This window comes from Haliaeetus leucocephalus, unplaced genomic scaffold (genome assembly GCF_000737465.1).
Source record: "Haliaeetus leucocephalus isolate CR32 unplaced genomic scaffold, Haliaeetus_leucocephalus-4.0 Scaffold830, whole genome shotgun sequence".
NCBI lineage: Eukaryota > Metazoa > Chordata > Aves > Accipitriformes > Accipitridae > Haliaeetus > Haliaeetus leucocephalus.
Window position 1 is genome coordinate 1,235,169 of NW_010973266.1, and position 17,999 is coordinate 1,253,167.

The following is a 17,999-nucleotide window of genomic DNA, read 5'->3' on the forward strand; positions in this document are numbered from 1 at the left end:
CCCGCGGAGCGCTGCGCCGTGGGCGCCGGTGCGCGGCTCCGCTCGCCGCTGCCGTACCGGGCGGCCGCCGGCAGAAGGTGCGGGAAGGGAGCGGAGGGGAGCGGAGAGCGGCAGCCGCGTTTTCCCCGGCAGGAGAAGGGTCTGCCGGCCTCCCCCGAGAGGCCGGTTCTGCGGGAGGAGGGCAGAAAGGACGCGGCGCTCGCAGGGTCCTGTGCCACGCCGAGCGCCTTGCTTTTTTTTTTATTTTTTTTTTGAATATTCATAAAGACTAAAGTTTTGAGTCATGCCGGCTGAACCAATCTGTCTCGCCAGTGCTCTCCCCGATGAATATTTCAATTATCAACTGCTGTTGCGAGGCTGCGTGCGAAAGAGCGAAGCGTTCCGGCCGTTTTCTGGTGTTAGCGGCGGAGATGCCGGGAGCTGTGCTCGTGGTTGTGCCTCGCCTTTGTATTTTTTACTAGGCAGAAGTAAAAATAAGAGAGAGATGCGAGCGCCGTAGTATCCGCTCGATTTCGTGTGAAGATTTCCAGCCTTTTCGAGCACGAGCGTCTCTTGTGGCTTGGGAGCGGAGCGAGTGGGAGGGAGAAAATAGGCAGTGCTGGGTCTAATGAAACAGTAACATCAATTATTCCCCAGTGTGAGACCACTTAAATAAACTGCAGAGGTGGTTTTACTGTGGGAACCTATTTGCCAAATGAATTTAAGTTAAGAGAAAATAGGTTTCTGACATTGCCTTTGGTTCTTGTTTGCCTCGAGACGAATTTTAGAAACATTTTCGGGTGATGTTTCTGTTTTGTATGTGAGATTCTGTTTGAGCAGAGAAAAACCAAGCTACCCTGGCGACTAGCAGCCATTAGCCAAGTACTGGTTTTGCTGCCAGGCTACTGGTTTGTGGCTTTCTAAAGCAGTTTATAATGTCAGTGCCATCCGTCGCTCACCGTCTAATGCCTAAAGAAACACAAATGGTTGCTGGGCAGAAGAGACACGTTTGAAATTTTCTGTGCTCATCTTTCCTGTAATCAGGAAATCATGAAAAGCATCTGTTTACTGAGCGTAAGATCCTTTTGGTAACTTTTCTTCCCATTTTTCTCCCCTAAGTGGATATTTGGAGCTCATTCTCCAGTCATAGGATTTTCGCCTTCTTCGAGCGTGGAGTTCGTTCCTATTTTTCCACCTGTGTACGCATCTACGGTTCCGCCTCATGCTGGGAAAAACTGGATCGATAAGAGGCTACCAAACTGCAAGGTAAGTCTGATCTTGGTATGTTGAAGTATTTTTAAGGCTAAAGTACCTAAGCTGAAAAATGTTATGGGTTTTGTGAATTGTGAAGGCGGAGGAGGAGTGTCGTAAGGGACGGTTAATGGAGAAGGCTACTTCAGCAGTTATACAGCTTCACTTTTCTGAAGTTTTAAAGAGAGTAAACTATCTTTACACTTTATTACGTTGAGTAGAATGTTTTTATTTTACGATGGGATGTGATGATGAGAGTTTTCCATTTTCCGTTTCTTTCTGGTACTTCCCTGGTTTTCCCCAAAACGGATGCTGCGGTACAGCGCTGGTGGCGGTGGCGTCACCGCGAGTGCTGCCACGTCCCCGGTGCCAGGGTGTCACTCGTGGTCCTGCGCCCTCGTCCCGCCCACGGTTACCTACATTTGTACCTTTACCTAGCTGAATAATGTAAACGCGGCTTTGGGACTTTACCCCATTTCCCTCTCTCACCCCCATCTCGCCAATTCGGAAGGCGACCGAAGTCTCCGAATTGCAGGTGGGCCTGCTCCACAGTAACTGTGTTGGGGACACAGTTGCTTTCAGCTCTTCTTTCCTTTTTGTGATGCTGCATTGGCTCATTAGTCGTGTTAGAAGCTGTTTAATTTTTAAATGGTCAACTAAACTCAGCCTACAACGCTGACAGAGCAGAAATCAATCTATTTTTGCAAGTTTGTCCCCAACTTGAGATACTACCTGTAATACTGAGTTAAAGACACAAAATTCAGAAGTAAAAGTGAGAATAAAGTATCTCTAACCTTAACATTCTTTTATTTATTTATGTTGGACAGATATACTTGAATAATGCATTTGCTCTGGATTCAGCATGGATACATCCTGAGGAATCAAGACTCTTCCAGGGAAATGAGAAACCTCTGTTAATGACAAATCAAGTAGCTATGGCTATAGCCAGGCCAGCTGCTGCCTCCAGGCCTCTTCCCACAGTGGTGTTGGCACCTCAGCTGATGCCAGGTCAGTAGGACGTAAATAATTAAGTACTTTTTTTTTTAAATGCATCTCCTGGAGATGCATAAGCCATTTTCTAAAGTAAGAGTTTCATACTGTTCAGCTGAAAATCTCTTGCTTGATCTGAACCTTGATGGCAAAGTGCGTTTCATCCTCTAAATGACTTTTAAAGAAAGAAAAGACCATGTGTAATTATAGAAGATTGTAACAGATTGTTCCATCACTGGTTGTCAACTTCTGGAATGAAGGGGCCTGCCACTCCCAGCACACTTGCTTTATTTTCAAACAAGAAATTGCCAACACGGTTCATGTATAATTCTCCTATTGGCTGCTAATTTTAAGAATTTGGTGTGGTCTGTGTAGACAGCTATCAGTAGAGAAGAGCAATTGATCCATCATCTCATTAAGACTCAGTTATGCACAACGATGTTTGTGCAATAAATTCCATTAATCTGCAGAACTCGGGTATGTCACAGCTGTTAACAGCAGAGCTAAGCTTTATACTTGGGAAAGAACAGAAAATGCATTGCAGTGAAGCTGCATCTCTCTATTTTGGTGCTACAGTAGTAATTTAAAATAGCAGTTGTTTCGTAGAAAAGGTTAAGTAAAATGCTCCTGATGTTAAACCCCTAACATATGTTCTTAAATTCAGAATTAGGACAGTCTTAATGGCTCGCTGCCAATTGTTTCTTTCTTTCTTAGATGGAAGGTAATGTCCGTCTGGTTGGCAGCAGAGCCCCTCTTACCTTGCTCTTTGCCCTATCAAGTACTTCTTGTTTTGCAACTGTCTAGGACACAGGAAGCTTTCTTATACTTTGCCAGTAATGCAGAGATTCTGTGAGAGTCTGCTGGAAGAGATCCTGACTGTTTGGGTTCATTTGCCAGGCTGATTAATTAGCAGTGAATATTGTTCTGTATTGAAACATGTTGAACCGCTCGAATCGGTTCCATATTTTGATGTTTTAGCAAGCCGTTGCAGTAAGCTGCCTTCTCCTCTTGCCAGAATCGCCCGATGCTCAACTGGCGTGCTGCTCGGCAGCGCTCGGAAATGAGCCTGCCACGGGCGAAACCCCATTATATTGATGCATTACTCCTGGGATGCCGTGGGGAATAGCTGAGCCGTGCTCCCGGGCAGGAGGCACCGTTCGAAGCGTGGTTTTAAGGACAGGCGCGACGGTGAGGGAGGTTGTTCCGTGCAGGGGAGCGACAGCCCGTCGTTTGTTTATCTGTGTTTAAAATAGTTCCCTATTTTAAACAAACAGATTTCATCACATCCAGTATTTCAGATGCAAAGAAAGAGCGTGCCTGGCAGCGGGTTAGGGACCGACCAGGGGCTTTCCCAGCCTGATGCCACATTTGTAGTCTGTAAGTAGCACAGAGGAAGGAAGATTTTCTTCCCCCTGGGCAGTATACGCACCTTCAGGCCCGTTTTCGCAGGAGGTCTTCAGGTGGATCCAGCTCTTCTCTGGCAGCGTGCTCGGCGCTGGCTGCCACCTCTTCAGAAACCCCCTGAGCTCCTGTTCGGCTGGGAGAGGTGCAGGGAGGAGCACAAAGACCCCTGACCATCTTTCTAAGTCTTCCCATCCCTCCCGAAGTCTTATTTCGGATTGATGCGATCGATGCTAATCCAATAACATCCCTGGCCGCATGTGGACTCTAGAGGTTGAGCAGAGAAGCGTGCGCGGTGATGGCATTACTGCAGGATGGCAATATTGGTGCCCTCCAGCTGTATAGTCAGAAGCTGCTTCTAGGAAGTGTTATGGTAGTACTTGAAGTATTTCCTATATAATCTTTACACTTAATATGAAGAGTAATAAAAATACTGAGCAAATTGCTTAGTTAAGTGGTTTAAACTGAGAAGTTAATAAGCTTTTTGCAGGCTCTGTGGCTGTATTCATTTTGAAAGCCTGTCTTACAGCAGGTTTGCCTTCCACAGTTATCAGTAATGATATAATTGTTTTCTCAATGTATCAGCAATGTTACAAAGATAAAGGAATGAGGCACTGGAGTTTGGCGAATGGTAGTGCACATAATTTAACAGCTGCGAGCTCCAGCTACTAGACGGTGTTATTTTCCGTGAGAAAAGGAGGCAGCTATTATTCTCACGCATATTGCAAAACGTGAATTTATGTACTTACCATTTTGTGTATCTAAAGCGAATAGTGACATTTTATTTTCCCACCTAGGAATGATAGGTGGTTTTACGTCTACTGGATACCTAGGCGTTGCTTTCCCCACAAAAAATGCAGTATTTTCGCTGAGAAAGGATTAATATTTTTGTCTCCTGCATTGTGCTCTCTGCTGTGCGGAGGAAGTCAGGGCTGGGTTGGTCCCGAAGGCAGACGTGCCCATACGGGATCCGTGCGGTCTGCGCATCCCCGTGCGGTCGGTGGCCGCGGGACGTGGGCTGAGGGACCGCTGGCAGGACCCCTTGGTGGCACCCGTTCCATGACGGCTGTAGCCCTCTGGCACATGATGTTCCGTGCTTTTGCTATTATTGATGCTATTTTAAATGTTTGAAGGTACATTCTTGCGGTTTGGCATTCCTGGCTCTCAAGAGCATCGCCGGCGGTGGGTCCTTGTGAAGGGTGTGTTCTTACTGGTACGTTCGAGAAGGTTTTCCCAGGAAACCTTGGAGAACAAGCCTTTTGTCCAGCCTCCTGTGAGGGAGGGAGCAGGAGATAGAGGTGCGAGCGTGTTGTCGTCTCTTGAAGAAGCGACGTTCCCCAGAGGTGCTTCGGGAGCCGCCGGCGGGAGCGTGTGAGCAGAGCTGCGGCAGGCTGCCGCTCCGGCAGCGGCTGCGCCGGGAGGGGAGCGACGCAAGCATCCCCATCCAGGTCAAAAATGGAGGGATTTTGTGAAGTTCCGAGGTGGTGGCTTTCAGCTTATAGCCCTTGAAATCCACGTTTGCCTTCTGCTTGCTGGAGGGTGGCTATGAAACGCAAGGTTAGCGAGTCAACGTCTCCTGTAATTGGGTGCACGGTCCTGTATCGCGCAGGCTCCAGCCTTTGCAGGGACGGAAAGCTTGCTGGCTCTCCGGGAAACCCCAGTGCGATGCTAAACCTTGACAGTGTGCGGGCACTCCAGTAGAACCAGTAACATAATGGTCACTACTGGGCTCCTCAGTGAAGACCATGACACTCTGCAGCTCATTTCAGGGTATCATGCTTTGAGCAGATCATCTACGTACAGTCCCAGGAATTCTGGAGGGACACCCTCTGCCTGCAGTAAGGAATTTCCATCCACACCTGAACCAAGTCCTGGCTGCAACTTGTGCTGCAAGCGCATAGAGATGAAGGTTGCTTCTGTAAATCTTGCCAATGGCTTATCAAATAAATACCCTCGAGAGTTTCTAGGGGTTAAAGTTGTGGGCAGTTGCTCAGCAGCAATTTGGAGGCTTGTATAACCTCACAAATAGAGTGTTTGTAGCACAGGAGCTTCAGCTAGGTTGTTGGGTGAGTGGAGCCTGGATGCTGCCTTCTGCGCTTCTACTCAGAGCAGAGGAAGATCTAACATTTGTTTCCATTTTATAAAATGTTTGACAGTCCTCAAATGGATTATTTTTTTTTTATGCACATTTCAACATAAATTGCATTTTCTTACTGATCTTGAGCGTCGTACTCGCCCTGGTACAATAGTTGTCTTCAGTAATAGCAGCTAAGGTGCATGCAGAAGAATGCATTAATGCATTATGGCAAAGACATTGCGTTCTCGGAGGTCTCCTTCAGGGAGCCGTGTCAGAACTGTGAGCGCTGGGAGGAGACATTGATGAGGTGAAAGCCTTTTAATGGTTTTCACCTTTAACAAAATGCTCAAGGTATTTTTTTCATTTGTAACAGAGGCAATCTAACCTGGAATGAAGACTGTCAGTGTTTTTCAGTGTTGGTTTACTAGAAGGAAAATAGTCGTCTTAAATCAGATATTTTTTCTTTTTTTTTTTTTTTTTGTGGAATGATTTTTCAATAGAAAATATTTTCTGCTAAGTCAAAGCTTCATTCCTGCCTCTACATTTCCACAGTATCTCTTTGCTCCATAGCAATCTTTTTGCTCTTTCATCCATTGGTGTTGAAATCAGAAATGCCAGAATGAAGAGTTCATGTATACTCTTTCACCAGATTGCTTTAGCATTACTGATCCTATGTAGATTAAAATTTTGATCCTTCCTGTTAGTGTCCTTTTCTTTCTTTTAATCCCGCTAACCTTTATGGGACTGAGCCAATATTTTCCATAGCGAGTATCAGAATGTATATGCAAATAGACATACATGTACAGATACAGTTTTCTAGGTAATTTCAGTTTAAATTTCAGACATTACAAATCTATGAAGAAATGTGGTTGCTTTGTGTTAAATTTGGGTTCCATTTTCTTACTTTTTTTAATAGTTTTGAAATATGTGACGCAGGACCTCTGACCTTCTGTATTTCCTAAACACAAGCTTTATGTTTGAAGCACGTGTATATACAAGTAGTCAGGTTTTGGGCCTTTCAAGTTGGATTCTATGATACTTAATGTGCATGTGCTAGGGCTCCCTGTTTGGAAAACAACAGCAGTACTGCAGGAACCTGAAGAACCCTGAAATGCCACAAAACCTCTCTTTATTTGTGGAGCATTCAGGCACTGGAGAGATGAACACTTTAAGTCTCTTGGAATGCTTGACTTTTCACAGCCTTTACAAAGTTTTTGTTTTGCTTATGAAGTTTGTACTTTTTTGGTGCTTTTTCTGTTATCTACCCAAATCAAGTGCATACTTGAGCCTGGTTAAGTTTGTTTTTTTTTTGTTTTTTTTTTGTTTTTTCACTTGAATTATAGAAATAAAACTACATCTAAAGTGTTTATGGGAAAGGCTTGTAGTTCTGACCCTTTCATAATATTGTCCTACCTGGCCCTAAGACCTCCTTATAAAGAAATCCAGATCTTTCAGTGATTGGCAGGGGCTGTTCTCGTTTGTGAGGAGCCAGGTATTTTTATGTATTGCATATGAGCAAAAAAGTGAGCTGTTAGTGGTGCTGTTACTGGCAGGCTCGTGCAACAGCTGGAGTTTACAAATGGAAAAGGCAATAAGCTCTTTTCCCTCCCTTTGGGCTACAGGAGGTGGGATATCGATATGTTCTCCTTTGCGTTGGGGTAAATATGCTATTTAAGTCAATCCATTGCTTCATTTTATTGATATAATGAATGCTGCTTCCGATGCTCTGCAGCTGACATCTCGGACGACGCGCGGTTCGGGCAGCGGGGCCGGCAGGTTCTCGGCCACCCGCCTTGTGCCAGCATCGGTGCTGGCGCGGTGAGTTCGTGGGCTGGAGCTCTCCCAGGGGTTTGTGCCTGAGGAAAAGACCATGTTCCTTGCAAGAGGCATTGGAAGGTCCCCTTAAAGTCATGTCTGGTGCCAAGCCCTGATGTGGGGGGCGGAGAGGGGGGCATTGCTTGGGGGGGCATTGGGTGCAGGGGGGAAGAGGAGCGGAATTCAGGCGGCTCGTGGGCACCGGTGGGAGAGCACCCAAACCACGGTGCGGCCGCCCCACGCTGGGGGGGGGCTCGCCACGGCGAGCGGTGGGGCTGGGGCGTTTGTAAATTGGTGTTCAGTGAAGTAACTGAACAGGCAAACTGGCTGGTGGTCCGGCTTTCAGGCAGGAGGGCACCTCAGAGCCCACCAAAACAGATGGGATAAAAATAAGGTTTCGTTGTTTCTGCAAAGGAAACTTACTTTTATTGGTAGTTGTGTGTATTTTTTCAGAGATATGTTTATTCTGTAGAAAGTACCCAACTGGAATGGCACCTCAGTCTGCCAAAGAGTATTGGTCGTGTTGACTTCATGGCACCAGAAAATAGCTTTTAAATGGTAGAGAGCAGAGTGGAGCAAGCAAGGAGAATCGCTAGTGCTTCATCCCAAGTAGTAAACAGCCTTCTATTGATAAATAAAACAATAATAAAAGTAACTTATATTCCTAGCTGCTATCCATTTATGGGGAGTTACCTAATAATAATAAAAAACCCAATCCTGGTAGTCACAAAATGTCTACAGATAGGAAGTTTGCCGCAGACCCACTAAACTTGGACCTCCCCCTTTTTTTAATACCTCTTTCCACTTGTCATCTTGCATCTGACCTTCTCCCAGCGTGAGGGACAATTTATTGAGAAAGTCGAGAATGGAACTTTGAAGTTCAGGGAGCGTGTGCCCGTACTTGGCTGCTCAGAGGGAGCCGGTGGCAGCCCCCTCGAGAGGGGAAAATCCAAATCCAGCCAGCATCTCCTTGGATGTACTGAAGCCAGTATACTTATGTGTATGTATATGTAGTATAAATATCTATATTATTAAAATACTCATGTCTTCAAACTTAACATTTTTGTAATTGGTAACCTTTTAATCCTAGCTATCATTTTGATATATATATATATATATGTGATCATTTTTATCAGCTCTGCAAATGATCCAACATGTAGGGTTTTCAGAAATACCAGATTTGTAACTGATGACTGAAATATTTTTGAGAAGAAGTTTTTCTCTCGGTGTCCTGCCATGGCTGGCCGTGGGGCTTTCCCTTGCCAGCCGTGGGCACAGCCCTGCCTGGGTCCCTGCCCCTCTGGCTGGCAGGAGTGGGGAAAACAAGCAGAAAAGGCTCGTTTGCTTCTGTAAATCGGCAGGCTTTGCCATGTTGTTTTTTTTTTTTTTTTAAAAAAATTTACCTTGTGTTTTAATGGATTAGCTGGCCAAGACGGCTTCTGTGACACCAGCACTGCTGGTGAAGAGAAGGCGGATTGCGCAGGACCCACCTCTGCCGGGGCTCCCTGCAGCGGGAGGGCTGGTGAGGGCAGGAACCACCGGTCTCTGCACGAATTTTGTTACGGTAGTCCCCTTTTTAATGGTTTGTCTTCAAGGAGGGAGGATGAAGCAATGAGTTGTTTTAGCGTATTTCAACTACATTCTTTTTTTCCCCCTCTCCATCAAAGGACGGTTGTTGTCAGTTTTAATTCTGATAACAGTCTAATAAAGGACTGTCATCTAAAAGACTTTAGTTTACAGACTCTACAGGTGAACGGAAAGGGAATAAGGGATAATAATAATTCACATTTCAATTATTTTTCTTTCTTTTGGAGCTGTTTTTTAATACCTCTTTGGAAGCAGCGTTAAGTATTTTATGACGGCTGCTGCCTTAAAGCTAAACTGGTGGCGGTGCCGGGACGGCGTCCTCGCCAGGCTGGGTTATGAGCTCTGTCTCCCCAGACTGATGCGTACCAGGCAGCGGTGTGGGTGCCTGAAGAGCAGCCCTGAGGTCAGGGCAGGCAGCGGGGAAACCCCCAAAAACCAGGGATGCAGGCAGTCAGGGTGGTGGGGATCAGTTGGTTCATGACTAAAAACAAGGAGCTTGCATATTGCTTTAAAAAGAAGTGAGAATGGTATACGTCCTTCTATGGGTGAAGTTTAGGACCTCAGCGTTACTAACTTTCATCAACTCTGGGGTCAAAGTATTTAACTTCAATTTAATTGAATTGGTGTTTAATTTTATGTGACTTCCATAGCATACACGTTTAAGTTGAAACCCTTCAAAATATTTTTTTTTGAAATATACATGGAAAATGTCTCAGACCCCTTAGGAAGCTACTCAATACTTGGTGTGATTTTTTTCCCTAGTAGCGTTGAGTTCTGGTGTCCTTTTCCCATGCTAAACTACTGCAGATTAGCATGGGAAGCAGCACAGAAACAGGAGGTTTGGTGGTTGGAAAGCTTTGATTGATAGAAATCAAGTGCTGTGTGGTTCCATATGCTTGGTAGAGACAGAGCAGCACACTGCAGTGGAAATCCATTTGTGTTATAATTGTGTCTTTTGGGTATTCCAGGCAAAAAAGCAGAGGCAGCCAGGTCAGTGTCTGTGTTGGGGTCCTTTGGTCCTCACCCGAAGGAGCACCTCCTAATGCAGAAAGGCTCTTACAGGGCCTTTGGGCACTTGCAGTAGCTCATGGGCTGAAAGAATAAGCAAAACCCAGTGATTCACTGAATCATTAAAAAAAGTTGCAAGGAACATTATACTTGTGTGTGTTAATACTTTTTTCTCAAAGACAGATGAAAAGTTCAAAAGGTCTTTAACCTGCTTGAAATTTTTTCCTCTGTTATTTTTTTAATGTGGGTCTTTTGGGAAAGATATTCATAACCCTTTGGTTAAAGAGGTTTTCCTGTAGGCAAAACTGAAGACAAAGACTGAAAGACTATAATGATCAAGTGCAATTTAAAATTCATTACATTGTCTGTACAGTAAGTTTTCACAATACCGGTAACTTTTTTATCTGAAAGGAAAGGTCTTGAATTACCCTTTTTGGGTAAGAGTGGATCTTCATATCTCACAGATGTTAGTAGTCTTTACTTTTGTCTTGTTAAATAAAGTAATATCTGTTCTTTTGTGTGTTTTTTCTTCAAGGAGGGAAATCTCATGGTTTCAATTTTTAATGTGTTGGACAATGTCAGTAGCCAAAAGGCAGGTTTGGGTGTGCTCTGTCTGCTTGCAGAGACTTGTATGTGAGGGTAGAGAGGGCACTGGTGCAGACTGGGGGGAGTGGAGGGGTTTGGTGGATTTTGGAAAGGATGCTGAGCACGCTCCGTGCTGGACACGCTCTGCCTGGTGGGTCTCAGTGGGGTCAGCCTTTGTATCGCCGAGGGTCTCCTTCCTCCGTGGCGGGCGATGGAGACTACTCGAGGGCAGTGCATCGTGCCGCATGATTTAGCATGTGCCATAGGACCACCGCGTGCGTGTGTCTGCCTGTTGGGTTTGCATACCTGTGCGGGGAAGGCTCGCAGCCTGCTCTTGGTGTCCTGGAAAACCCCGGGAAGGAGCCGCTGGCTTTGGGCAGCGGAGGTTGTGCTGTCCTAGCCAGCCGTGTGCTGGCCAGGCACGGCAGCGTGGCCCCGGCTGCTTCGTCCTGCAGCAGGGGTGGTACCCGATGGTGCAGTGCTGTAGCCGGAGGGTGCAGATGTGCCACGTGAAAACCGGTCTTCTAGGTCAGGATCAGGCTATGGGGTACAATTCACAACCTTTTTCTAGACGATGCTGCGCTAGAAGAGAAGGCGCAACAGAAACAGCTGCTCTTCCACAGCTGTGCGCGTAGACCCTTTTCCACCTGGATGTTGGCAGGTAGATACTTGCTGATCACCCGTCAGCCTTTGTGATGGCTTTGCTGCCCCGTTCGGTGCCTTCACCGTGTTTCCTCACCGTCGGTGAGTTCTCTCTGAATGATCTCTTCACTGCTTCTTCAACTGCTCTCTGCTCTTCAATTGCTTCACATCAAAACGCGCTGCCCATCTCGGATGTTTCCCCCTAATCTGCGCGCTTGAGAGGAGCAGAGCTGGAAGGCTGGGGAAGGGCACTGAAGTGGGGTTTGTTATTTCAGCAGACCAGTATTACCTTACTAACCAGGGTGTAGCGTGACTTGGCAAAAAACAGATTTGGGGAAACCACCATTGCTAGGAAAAAATTTGCAGGTTTTTTTCCCCTCAAGGGTACATTGATGGTAGTATTTTACTACTATCTTCAAGTTATTTGACTCTTGAAATTCATGTAAATGTGGGGTGATTAATGATGATTCTATAAAACCCTTTAAAGAAGATTTTGGAAGTACTTAGAGCAAAGCCTGCTTTGTTTCCAAGAACTTCTCTCCAGCTATGCTGAGTGCAGGTGAAGGTTCCTAGCTGTCAACAAGTCACGTCCTGGGCCAGCTTCCAGTTGCTTTGGCAAATCATATGTTATGTTAGGGGTTGATAAATTGCTGACGTGATTATTCAGTTGACTGCAAAGTGAGAGAGTGGGCTTGACGACCGCCAGACGCCCTGTCCGTGCTCTCCTCTTAGTTATTAATACAATTATAGGGGTAGTCCTTTCTTCACGGAATTATTTAGCAGGAGAGACGGGGAGAGAACTTCATCAAAGGCAGGGAAATCACCAAAACTTCTCTTTCAGCTGACTGATGAAACTTTAATAAAGGGATTAATGAAACTTTAATAAGGAAACCCTGCTTCAGGAGCGTTACTCATCTGTGCTGGTGGAAGACTTCAGCTATCCAAGCAACTAAGGCTTACATTGTTTTGCTGCTTTCCTGGGCTCTTTGGGGAAATTGCATCTTCTCCTCCAAAATAAAAGAATCAAACGAGAAATAAACAGCCTTTCTGCTCATGTACCCTGTCGGAAGCTAGTAGAAAAGTCATTTTTCTAGACATCAGTTTTCATAAGAGTTACAGAAGATGTGTTGTGGATCTTTCCCAACTGCAGGCAGCTCGAATTAGGAACACACACAGGCTTTTGGAGGCCAGGTGTTTAACCTAATCTCGTGGTCTGTTCTAGTCCTCAGGTGAATAAACAATAAACATGTATTACACAGTTGGATTAGTTGGACACTGATTTTTTTTTTTTTTTTAATTTCCATTGTGACTCTGGCAGAATAATCGGTTTTTCATCTACCTGTGGTTGAATGATCAAAACTTTAGTATTTGTGGGCTTTTTTTTTTTTGCCTGCATGCCTGTTAATTAGCGCATATGCAGGTGTTTAAGTGAATTCTTCTTGGCATTGACAAATACAGTAGAAATAATAGGAGGTTTTTTGGTGATGCTTACTGAAAATGTTTGACTTCTGTTTTGCTAATGCAGAGCTTATTTTGTTGGCAAATAATTGTTTATAAAGAGTCAGGCGCAAAGCTGCCAGAAGTTAGTATAACAGATAGCCTCAGGAGCCCCAATTATCTGCAACCAAAGCAGGTTCCTTTCCAAAAACCACTGACCCACTCTTTCCCCAATGCCAACTGAGAGCAAAACAGCATTTGGCATCTGCGAGTCAAAACTTTTTAGGTGTCTGAGGCCAGAGCAGGATGGAAGAGCCTGGATGAGGCGTCTGGGCTGCGTAGCTGTGTAGGGGAATAGGACCTTACCCGAGCTTGCTCGGCTGCAGTTTGTTACGGTGTCGCGGAGGGGCTGCGTCGCCCACCCGCCGCCCCGATGGCCACGCTTCCCAAGCGCCGCTCGTGGCCAAGTCCCCGTTTTCCTCGCGGAGAAGCACTTGGAAAAAGAAATCTGACAAACTCATGGCACGCCTGAAGTGGGGAGGCTGATCAAATAGTGATTTTTTTGCAGAGCTACAGTTGGCTCTTACTGCCTGAAGGATTTCCACATGAACTGAAAACATTTGCAGAATGACATAATAAGCTAATGATTGCTTAATTTTTGAATACATAGCTCAGTGTAGAGGGAGTAACAGCTGGTGTTTGTCAAATTAGGTTTTCTCCTTAAGATTTTTACTACTCGTTTTCTTGTTTGTTTAACATATTTAGCCAAGATTGAGCTCTGAAGGTCTTCCCCCCAAGCTTGTTAGACTTAAAGGTAAATATTACATAGTCTAAAAGTGTGTTTGAGCCTTGATTTGGGGGACTTCTGACTTCCCATGTAAAACCATGGGAAGTTTCCTGTGTGGTGTATTTTTGAGATGAAGGACACTAGTATGTAAAACCTGTAAAAGTCAGGTATTTGCGTGCATAATACAGGAGAACAGCTGGACAGATAACAGTAATGTTGGGTGGTTAATATAGCAAGTAATAAAAACAATTCGTGTTTGAAATCAGACAACTTATATTTAGGAAAATTCAGAATAAGGGTCATTATGAAGCTGTGGAGCTGAAGGAAATCCCGACCAATGTGTTCAAATATTTGACTTTTTTACTGAGTTTTTTCATTTAAATTTAATAACTCTGCATGGTTCATATATGACTCACTACTGTCTTGTCCGTCTAGGTTATAATGATATGTTCACATATATGGGGTTTTAATATCCATGAATGAACCAACCACCAGCTAGGACTTCAAGAATAAGAATTAGGAAAGGGGCTTTGAGAGTCCTTAGAAAAAACATTATACAATATATTCAAAGTCTAGTGTCTCACTGAGGTGGACATGCAAACAGCAGAGGCCGCATGGGAAATGTTGCAGACTTTTGTTCCATCTTGCATTGAAATTCAGAATGATGAAACGCATCATCCTACATAAATCCGCTGGTTTCCGATTGAAAATAAAACCTGCTGTATCTCGCCCTTCCACAGGTGGTTGCCAGAATAGCCTTAAACCGGTCGTCGGCGGTCAGGCCCTGGCGCTGGCCACCACCGCGATGGTGTCGGTGGAGCCCGAAGCCCCCCAGGGACCTTCGGGGCCGAGCGTCCAGCCCTGCCACGTACTGACCTTCTCGCCCATCAAAATTCCCGTCTTGGCTTCGCCTTTTCCAGGTAAGGTCGCTCCTGGCGGCACTAACGAGCAGCTTTTTATGTTTACTTTGCAATAGAGAGGGGCTCCCGAGTGTGGGTTTGGGTGTGCGTTGTTAAATATTCAGGGGATATCGGCGGCATTACCGTAATCTGGAATTAGACTTATTTTTTCCGGTGCAGTTTAGAGGCGTTCTTTGAAATTGCGTGTTAAAAGTGAGTTCAGAACTCCCTCTGCATTTGCAGTGTTGATGTCGCGTCTGCAGGCAGTATATGAACTGAGCTGCGTCCTCTGTCATCTTAGTGGCTTCTGTAAGAAAACGTGGTCTTAGGGCACCAAGTCTTTGCAGCGGATCCTCGGGTCGCAGTGTTGGCAGTTGAAAGGTATCTGCTCGGCGTACAATAATATTTAATTAAGACTTAAGTAGATTGTTTGGGTGTTTATAATTATAAAATATGCTGGACGAATGTAACCATGGTTTTGTATTTTTTCCCGGTAGGTTTAGATGTGGTTGCTTACTGGAAAAAACACTATTTTGTTAGCGTGACGTTGCGTAACAACTTTCTGCATATGGCAGCTGGGGAAGTACTACGGCATCCCTGACTCGCTGTGGAAGTCTGACTGATTTAAAGTCCTTAGGGTAATTTTTGAAACTGTTTGTACTTTGAATGCTTAAGGCTATATTTAGAAGTGTTATGTACCGATTAAGTTAAAAATTTAAATTAGGGTGCTTTCTCCATCTTTTTGGTACTTGAAGTGTAACACAGCAAGATACAGTCAGATTGAATTTTGCAGAAGGTATGCAGTTACGATTTTTGGTGTTCAGACAGAGTCTTCATGTGAGAAATGTATCTCAGTAATTATTGTTCCCATTGAGCAGCCACTAGAATCACCCGGATAAATGCCTGCCAAGGGCGTACAGCAGTGGTTTTGTGTTAGAAAGTCTGAAGAGCGAACTGACTCATAGGAATAAAGGTACATGTCTTTCAGACTTTGTCGAGAAAGGACAGTACTGAAATAAGAACAGAAAGCAGAGTTAATCGCTGCTGTAGGGCAGGGAGCTGGTGGTGATTCCCGCAGAGTATTATTTGACCCACAGAAACCATTTTGCCTGTTGGTAAGTGAGCATCTTAGAGGAGAATCCAAAGGGGAAAAAAATAATTCTTTTTCTGTGCTGAAGAGCAGAATTACATGCCAGATGTGTTCTTCCCTGAATTGAGATGCTCGGGCGATCTGGGAAGGAGCCGTCGCAGGACTTTTGATTTACAGCTGCGGAGGTGAGCTCTGCGTGAAGTGTGTTAGACGTGATCGAATATTATAATGCCGGGAAGCTCTACCACTTTGATAACTGGCTCAGCTCTGCAATGATAAACATGTCAGGCCATGATAATTGTTGCTTTCCTTTCGAATGAGTGTATGATAGGCTATCAAATATCATGCTTTGAGTGCCTGAGCAATCATCCTATTATCAATCATTCACAGTAAACCATACACTTCTGGGTGTTTTCTCCTACAGAATATATAGTAGCTTTTTAGAAAAGAAAGCTTGAAAATGCCCAGTCCACGTACAATAAACTCGAGATCCAGCTAACCGTTTTTCTCTATTAATCACCGTCTCTGGAGGGAAGGCGAGTGCCTTTGCAAAGGCTTACATAAAACATTTTTATGAAATTCCTTTTTATTGTGTTGGCAGAGAAGAGGACTTGAAGGTGTTGGGTTTAGATGATCTCTGTCAACGCCAGCGTGATGGACGGCGTCCCGCGCTGGTGCTGGGCTGGGAAGGAGCGTCGGGGTGCCCGTGGGGCAGGGACCGCTCTCAGCCGGGCTGGCGTCCGCTGGCTGCGGCCAGGGGGGTGCAGCGGAGCCGCCCGATGAAGAAGGGCTGAGAGGTTCTCTGCGTGCTGACAAAGGAGCCGGGCTCCTGATAGGCGTGGGCGAAAATGGGGGAAAAGCACGTGCAGAAGCCGTAAGCCCAGCTACAGCTACTCTGTGCCCGCTGCGGTGGCCGGGGGCTGCCCCTGCTCTCCGCTGCCGAAATGCGGCGGGCGAGGGGCTGGAGCTGGGTTTAACTTAATTTGCGGGGAAAAATCGTCAGTTGGCCACAGGCAGCTCTCTGCTGTCAAAAATAAATGTCTCTATTGCCTTATAAGTTAATGGCTGGGAAAGTGTCAAGAAAGCGTAATCGAATGTACAGATAATCCCAAGTGTGGAGCATGCTCCGCAACCCTGTTGGCCTCTCAGTTAAAAACATCCGTGCGTTGGCGTTTATTAAAGATGACTTATTGTTCTCAAAGAGAAATACATCTTGAAGAGAGCATAATCTGCGGACCCTGGGGGCAGCTGTGTTTTTCTTGATCCATGTGTCATTTATAAAGTAAGATGGTAATTAATGAACTTTCCATGTTCTCCTTGTCTAAAGTTTATGCAAGTCAATGTTCACATAATAGGAATGAATTTAGGAAACAAAAGATTAAATTATTCCTAACCTAAATCTACGTGTATATTGGTGCCTATAAGGCTGAATGTTGTGTGCTTAGTTATACACTGTTAATTGATTATACTGGAGATCCGTATTATAATACTACCTTGTGCAGAACTGTGTTTCTAATCATGGCAGTTTGTTCAATCAATAATCTTATAATTGAGTATTTACTTTTAAGGAGGCCTTTTAATATGATTAGTTTTGCAGCCTTACAGTTCAGCTGTGTTACTTTCTGCCAGCCTAATTAGTAAACTTGGTGAGTTAGTAAGAAATAGCAAATTAGTGAAACAAGGCGAGCTGTTGGGGGGGTATGGCAGCGGGCGCTGGCTGGGCGAGGATCCAGGCTTCGGCGTTTTTCCAGCCTCGCAGAGGAAATTTCTTGGAGCTTCCTTGAAGCAAATCTCCAGGTCCCGTGAATTAAGGAGAACTGAAAGTATGCAGATCGCTGTGGTAATTTTTACAAGTTCATTTCAATACAATTTATTTTGCATTTTGTAGAAGAAAATCAGAAGTAGAGCTATAATAGAGTACGGGTGGTTTGGGGAACTTAAAACCTTTTGTGGCCTTTCCCTGTGCGGGATGCTGTGAAGATCCCAGCTGGGCCTTTGGCCCTGGGATACGGAGGCGAGGGTGGGATGTGCGGGTGGGGGGAGGATGGCGCAGGTTTGCTGTGCCCTTGGCTCTGGGGTGGGAGAAGCTTCTGTAATCATTTTTGCCATTAGGTATTAGTTTGGCACCATGCTGATCTTAGAAATGTTTAATGGTGAAATAAATTGATGGAAAAAAAGAAATGTAAAATACGCTATATTTAAGTTTGAGGAAACTATTTGTCTCTACATGAAGTGGTCTGTGATCTTCTGGAGGGCTAAGGTTGCATGTTACAACGTAATGCAAAATGAAAATACAAGCAAGGCTCTGGCCACCAGTGAACAGTCAAAAAAAAAGAAAAAAAAAAAAAAAAGCCAGAGACACACAACTTTTTCTCACCCTCAGAAGTTCATGCTCAGGTGTTTATATATCCCCCAGTCTTGGGTCGAGGACTCAGCACCTCTGCACTGAGG

At 45.1% G+C, this 17,999-nt stretch overlaps 1 protein-coding gene across 1 annotated transcript in view; it reads left to right on the forward strand.

Annotated features, from left to right (window-relative positions):
* Positions 1 to 17,999, forward strand: part of TCERG1L (transcription elongation regulator 1-like) — a 93,777-nt gene that overhangs the window by 1,719 nt on the left and 74,059 nt on the right. The window contains exons 2-4 of the mRNA XM_010582009.1: positions 1,099 to 1,245; positions 2,058 to 2,238; positions 14,300 to 14,479. Of these exons, the coding sequence (XP_010580311.1) occupies positions 1,099 to 1,245; positions 2,058 to 2,238; positions 14,300 to 14,479 (508 nt within the window). The remainder of the gene's footprint in view (positions 1 to 1,098; positions 1,246 to 2,057; positions 2,239 to 14,299; positions 14,480 to 17,999) is intronic.